This window comes from Oenanthe melanoleuca, chromosome 1 (genome assembly GCF_029582105.1).
Source record: "Oenanthe melanoleuca isolate GR-GAL-2019-014 chromosome 1, OMel1.0, whole genome shotgun sequence".
Taxonomy (NCBI): domain Eukaryota; kingdom Metazoa; phylum Chordata; class Aves; order Passeriformes; family Muscicapidae; genus Oenanthe; species Oenanthe melanoleuca.
The window spans coordinates 64,706,677-64,712,676 of NC_079333.1; the positions used below are offsets into that span (position 1 = coordinate 64,706,677).

General features: G+C 49.9%; 1 protein-coding gene across 2 annotated transcripts in view; it reads right to left on the minus strand.

The window, feature by feature from the left end:
• TBC1D4 (TBC1 domain family member 4) overlaps window positions 1-5,524 on the minus strand; it is a 95,158-nt gene extending 89,634 nt beyond the window's left edge. The window contains exon 1 of one of the 2 annotated variants that reach the window (XM_056494577.1): window positions 4,896-5,524. In XM_056494577.1, coding sequence (XP_056350552.1) covers window positions 4,896-5,357 — 462 coding nt within the window. In that variant the 5' untranslated portion in view covers window positions 5,358-5,524. The remainder of the gene's footprint in view (window positions 1-4,895) is intronic. The other variant, XM_056494483.1, reaches the window with a different exon arrangement.
• Between the last annotated feature and the right edge of the window lie 476 nt (window positions 5,525-6,000).

Here is a 6,000-nt window from a genome sequence, read left to right on the forward strand (position 1 = left end):
TCATTGCAAGCCCTTAACATCCATGCTGTGTTCTGAGTCATTGCTTTTCAGTTCCTCAACCCATTAATTAAATTCTGACCCACAAGAACTTAGAAAACATTTTTTTTTTCAGTCCCTCCAAGATTTATTTTCTTGGTAAAAACTGGGACAACCTATTTTTCTCATGAAAAATCTTTCCTCAGCAACCAAATTGCACTATCAAACAAATGCCTTCTCTCCCAATACAGAAACCTTCAAAAGCTACAGCATATCTATTTTGTCATGTCTGTTATACCTATTCAAAACACATCTTATCAGACAACTCAGCAATACTTTAACATGAATTCCAACAATGCTGAATATGTGTAATGCCTACACCTTGACTTTACTGCCATTCAGCTCATGCTCCTGTATCACATAAAAATCAAAGTACAACAGAAATATGCATGTAAACTTGACAAACTTTGTTCTTTAAACATTTCTAACTTGCATTCTTCAGTAAGAAACTTCATGTAACATGATACTCATAGAACATAAAAGCCTCCTTTGGCTAGACTTTGTACTGATGCCTTGCTTTTCCAGAACAATTGTCATACATCCTTGCTTTACTGAAACACATTACCCAACAGAAAAGAAACATATTCTTGGAATAGACAAGTGTTCCTGACAAGTGGGCTGTCTCTGGCTCTTGTCTGTGAGCTTCTACCTGTCCAGTTCTTATCCCAGCTTTACACTGTCACCAAAAGGCTCCATCACTTCTGCTTCACCTTGAGAAAGCCTAGACCCTAACACGTGGGTGTAGCACAAAGACACAGCTACAGAATATATCCACAAGAGCTAAATTCAACTGGGGTCTGTCCACCTGAACTTTTTCTTTTTCCCACAGTCAGACTGGATTACTTTTGAAACCTTAAAACAAGACACTTTCATAATGCTTATAAGTTTGAGAAGAGAAAACCAAAATGCATTAAATGAGTTCTTAATTAACCAGGGGAAACAACTATTTTCACTAATAAGAATCAAGTATAGTATAATTTGATTTCAGATGCCAGTTCATGTTAAAAAAAATCCTCTCAAAACAGGCTGATTCATGTTTCAAGCAGGAAGCACACAATCTAGATCAGCATGATAATAATAAAAAAACTGCAGAAAGAGATCATACCATAAACCTTTCCCCCAGAGAACAGAGAGCTCAAGGCAATTGTCAAACTGCACACAATTAAAATCTAGTTTACAGAATAAAATCAGTATTTAATGGTAAAAATGCATTAAAGTTGAGCTTGAAGATACTAATTAAATAGCCTTTTCTCAGTGGCTTCAAGAAGAGGTTATGCCTGCCATATTTATAAACTCTAACTTTTGGGTTAAAAAAAATAAAAATCTGTTCCCAGAATTGTAAAGAAAAAAAAAATAAAATGAGACAGTGCTGTCATCTGATTCTACGTACAGTCTGCGCATACTCGATAATTCTCAAATGACAGCAACACAAAATAACAAATCTCTGGCTGCTACTCACAGGCTACCAGGCAACACCAAATAGCAACTCCCCTTATCCACTCCAGATGGCTGCTGATTTTAACAGTTACAAGAAGCAGCAAACACTAGTAAGTTCCGAGGGAGGAAAAAAAGGCAAACATTTCTCTTCCCATCTCCACCAGTCAAATGGCTTCAGATCCTCCACTTGTAATTAAACAGCCAAAGAAAGAGACACACACCCACACTGCCAATCCAATAAAAGCATCTTAGCATGCACTGCCATGCTGACAGGCTCGGGGTTTGACACTCTGCTGAGATACCACTCCAGAACAGCAGTCACCTCACTGGCTCCTACCTTTCAGCTCTAAAATCTGCAGGCTTTCAAATTAAATACAAAGGTGTTTCATACTACTAGCTTGCTCTCTCATTTTTCTCCAGTCAGAGCAAATAATGTTAAAAGATGTTATCTTCTACCTGATGTCATCAGAGCACATATCACACTGGCTTTTCATCAGTCATTTGGTAAAGAAACTCACAGAGAATGGCAAGAGGCAGTGCTTTTTTCTATCAATATCAGCCCATTTTTTGACCATAGTGAATGCACGTGCATCCTAAACACTGTGCAGTACAGCTGGTGGACAAAGCTACAGGCTTGAAGCCAAAACTTTCACTCTCACCTACATTGTTTTTTAAATTATCATGGTAGCACTCGTCCCAATCATTAACCTCCCACTTTTATAATTAACACCCACCATTCAAAATTATGGCTCTAACTCAAAGACCACAAGACATCTTCTGTACCTTTCCTTGGCTGCAGACTTACTTGTGTGCTGGCAAAATGGACAATATCATGACTTTGCAGTAATCTCTGGTGAATCTGAAGTCAGGATAACTTCCACAGAATCACAGAATGGTTTGGCTTGGAAGGGGTCTTAACGACCAGCTCGTTCCACCCCCACTGCCAGGAAGACCTTCCACTAGACCAGGTTGCTCAAAGCCCCATCCAACCATGAAATTTCAGGGGTTGGAGTACTCACAACTTCTCTGGAAATTATCTTCTCTATAGCTTCTGGAAAGGCCATCTGACCCTTCACCTTCTTGGCCACTTATTGATAACATGTGCCTCCAACCCACCTGCCTTGATGTAAACAGTTATTAGGGTTGCATAGTAAAGCAAATGAGGGAAGCAGTTTGGAAATTCTCCAGAGAAGGTAAGGAAAAGCAAGCTTAACACCACTCAATTCCTGGATCCTGTTTGCTGTATTCTGTTTGCACAAACAGTTGTGCTGCCATGAGGACAAAGCTGGGAGGAAGAAACAAGGAGTTGAGGCTTGAAGAGAACAGGATCACTTTTCTCAGTAGCAGTGCCAACTTAGGTTGGCTGAAAGTCACTGTAGCCTAAGATGGAAAATGAGGTTGTCTTAAAATAACAGCTGTGAAAAATACTTTCTAAGTTAATACACAACACTAGGCTCATGTAAACATTACAAAAGAGAAGTGTGTAAAGATCTTGAAAGCATGCAAGGACAGCATCAATTCTATAATAAACAATTAAGAGCTTAGAAAGCAGACTTTTAGAGCTAGTAACCTGCAGTTTGACTTCACCCATTCAGGATTAAGCTTTAGCACAGACCAACAGTGAGATACCTGCACAGGCTTAGCCAACCAAACCTCAACAAACTGATTATGAAACTCAGGGTGGGGAGGGGGGAAATCTACCTTCTTTTCCTTTTGGTACCTTGAAAAAACCTGCCTGTTAGTCAGACACTTGTGAATCACATCACTAGCTCTGCATTTACTACCCTCACTGTAGCTCAAAATCGTGTGCTGAGTAATGCTCATAGGAGGGATGGATATATTCTTTATTAATGATAACAAAGTTTAAAAAATCTTAACAGGTGTAACTAAAACCTGAACAAGATACAGTCACACTAACAACTTCTTTCAATAGGGAGACTTTACCTACAGTATCAGTTTGATTTAATTCAGTGCACATAAGGGCACCTTCCCCATGAGGAAAGAAGGAAAGACATATGGATAGAGCTTTAATCAGAAACAGCTTTCCAAATGTAAATAAATGTATGTTGTACTTTGCACGTTCACTGGAGTACTGGGGATTCACTATCTTCAAGCAAGATTGTTTTACAAACTCACAGTACCAGTACAGACCTCCCCCAGAAATAAATTTGATTCAGCATCTTCTGCCAACAGCAGGAACCTTAGTTTGCCTGAACTCCCAAAAGGACATTTGGGCTCCTCCTCTGCCAAAAAATGATCCCCTCCACGCTCTTGCTGCGTGCTCTCCTGGCAGAGCACAACCCACAGCAGTTGCCAAGAAGTTAAGCACAGTTACCTCCAGTTGGGATACTGCCTGTCCTTAAGCCACAGCTATGAATGCAACCTAAATGCCTCATGTTCTCCCTGGCTCAAATAGAAGTTAATATACCGAGAACTTTTCAGTAGTTTTCTTAATACTTCCTACCCTTCTCACTTAAGCAAACCCAAACAAAGAAACCCCAGCAGCTGGTCAGTACATGCAGTAAGTCAGCTGCCTTCTAACTGCAATAGTTTTTCCTCTAGTTAGTGAAAACTGAGGAGAAGGTATTCTGACTTGCTCAACCAAAGGACTGTTATCAAAAGGCATTTTTCTTGCTGTCATCTTGCTAAATTGATTATCCAACCTACACGTCCACCCGCTATTGCTCATATACTCTAACGGGGAGAGAAAGAAGTCCGCTGCACATTTGATGTGTTAGCCAAAGCCGGCTAGATAGTCAGGAAAATACAATGTTACTGTTAGGTCTCTTTTTCCAGTTGGCACTTTATCAAAAATGTCCCCACCCAACCTAGCCTTGTTTGCAGCACTACTGCATGTGCCTGAGCACGGCCAGGTGTCCTTAGCGTGACCCGAGAGCACAACGGGACCCGCAGGTCACGAAGGATCGTTCGTGCACCACGGGGGTCTGAGCAAAAGCACCATCCTCCACTACTCCATCCCCGTCCAGCACTGACAGCGCCGCCGGGCCGCTCTAACACAACCCCTGCCCGTGGAGCAAGCCGTGCCCTTGCCACTGAGCCGCTGCAGGATGCGAGGCCTCCCCACGGGGGGTGACCGGAGGAGAGGGGCTCCACGCCGCCGGGCACTGCGCTCCGCAGAGTTGGTACCCCGGGCCGGCAAGGCACCGCACGGCCCCGCGGGGTGTGTCCCCAGTGTCCCCCGCTCCCGCGGAGCCCAGGGGCGCTGCACCGCGGAGCTGGAGGGGCAGAGCCCGGCGGGCACGGCCGGCCCCGAGCGGGACCCCACGCCGCGGGTGGGCGTGCGGAGGCACCACCCTGCACGCCCGGGACACCGGAGCGCAGCGCCCGGGGTCCCGCCCGGCCAGGACAGGAGCCAAGCGGGGACACCCCGGGCAGCGCCCCCGCCCCCTGCCCGCACTCGCCTGGTTGGGGTCGGTGGCCCGGAAGACGTGGCAGGCCATGGGGGAGTCAGGGTTGTCGGGCTGCGCCTTGATCAGGTAGGCGAAGTAGGTGAGGTCGTGGCTGTTGTGGATGAAGCGGGCGATGTGCTGCGCCTTGTGCTCGAAGATGAAGACGGCGGGCGCGGGGCCGGCGGCGGGCCCGGGGCTGGCGGGCACGCAGCGCAGCGTGGGCGAGCCCAGCAGCAGCAGCACCTCGCGGGCCGGCCCCGCGCTGCCCGGGGCGCCGCCGGGCTCCTGCCGCTGCCCGCGGCGCCGGATCTCGGCCACCAGCCAGGGCAGCATGGGCAGCGTGGTCCGCCGGTCCAGGCACGACGAGCCCACGTACCACAGCCTGAAACGCTTCTCCCCCGGCGGCGCCGGCTGCGGCTCGGGCTCGGGCTCCAGGGGGTGGGAGAGCGGCTCGCCCTCCCCTCGCTTCTCCATGGCGGGAGTCGGGGCGCAGTGCGCGGGGCTCCGCGCCGCTTCCCCCGGCGCCAGGTGCAGCCGGCGGGGCCTGCGCTCGGCCGGGGCCGCCGCTAAAGGCGCATCCCGCCGGGCACGTCCCCGCCGCCGCGCCGCCTCCTCCTGCCCGCGTGGGGTCAGCCCGCGGGGCGGGGAAGGACGGCCGAGACACCCCACTCCTCCTCCTGCTCCTGCTCCTCAACGCCCCGGGGCGGAGCGGCGAGGCTACGCCCCGAGCGGGCTGCCCGTGCTGAGCCCCCGCGGCTCAGGGGCGGGACAGCCCCGCCGACCCGGGCCCCGCAGGAAAGCGGGCGAGCGCTCCGCTCCCGGCGCTGCGGACTGGGCGCTGCCTGCGGCTCGCAGCGCGGCCGGCCCTCAAGGGACGGCCAGGAGGAGGAGAGCCGCAAGGGGAGGAAGGTCGCCGCACGGCGGGGAAAAGGAGGGGGGGAGGCTGGCCGTTTGCAGAAGCTCCCGAGCGCTGTCTGAGTTGGGTTTGATTCCGACGAGTCGAAGAGTCGCTGGGGAGACGCGGGGAGCGGCAGGGAGCGGGGGCTTCGCTCCCACGGCCGCCTGTCCCCGCGAGGAGAGCCAGCCACGGCAGCCTCCCCTGAGCACTGCCGAGTCT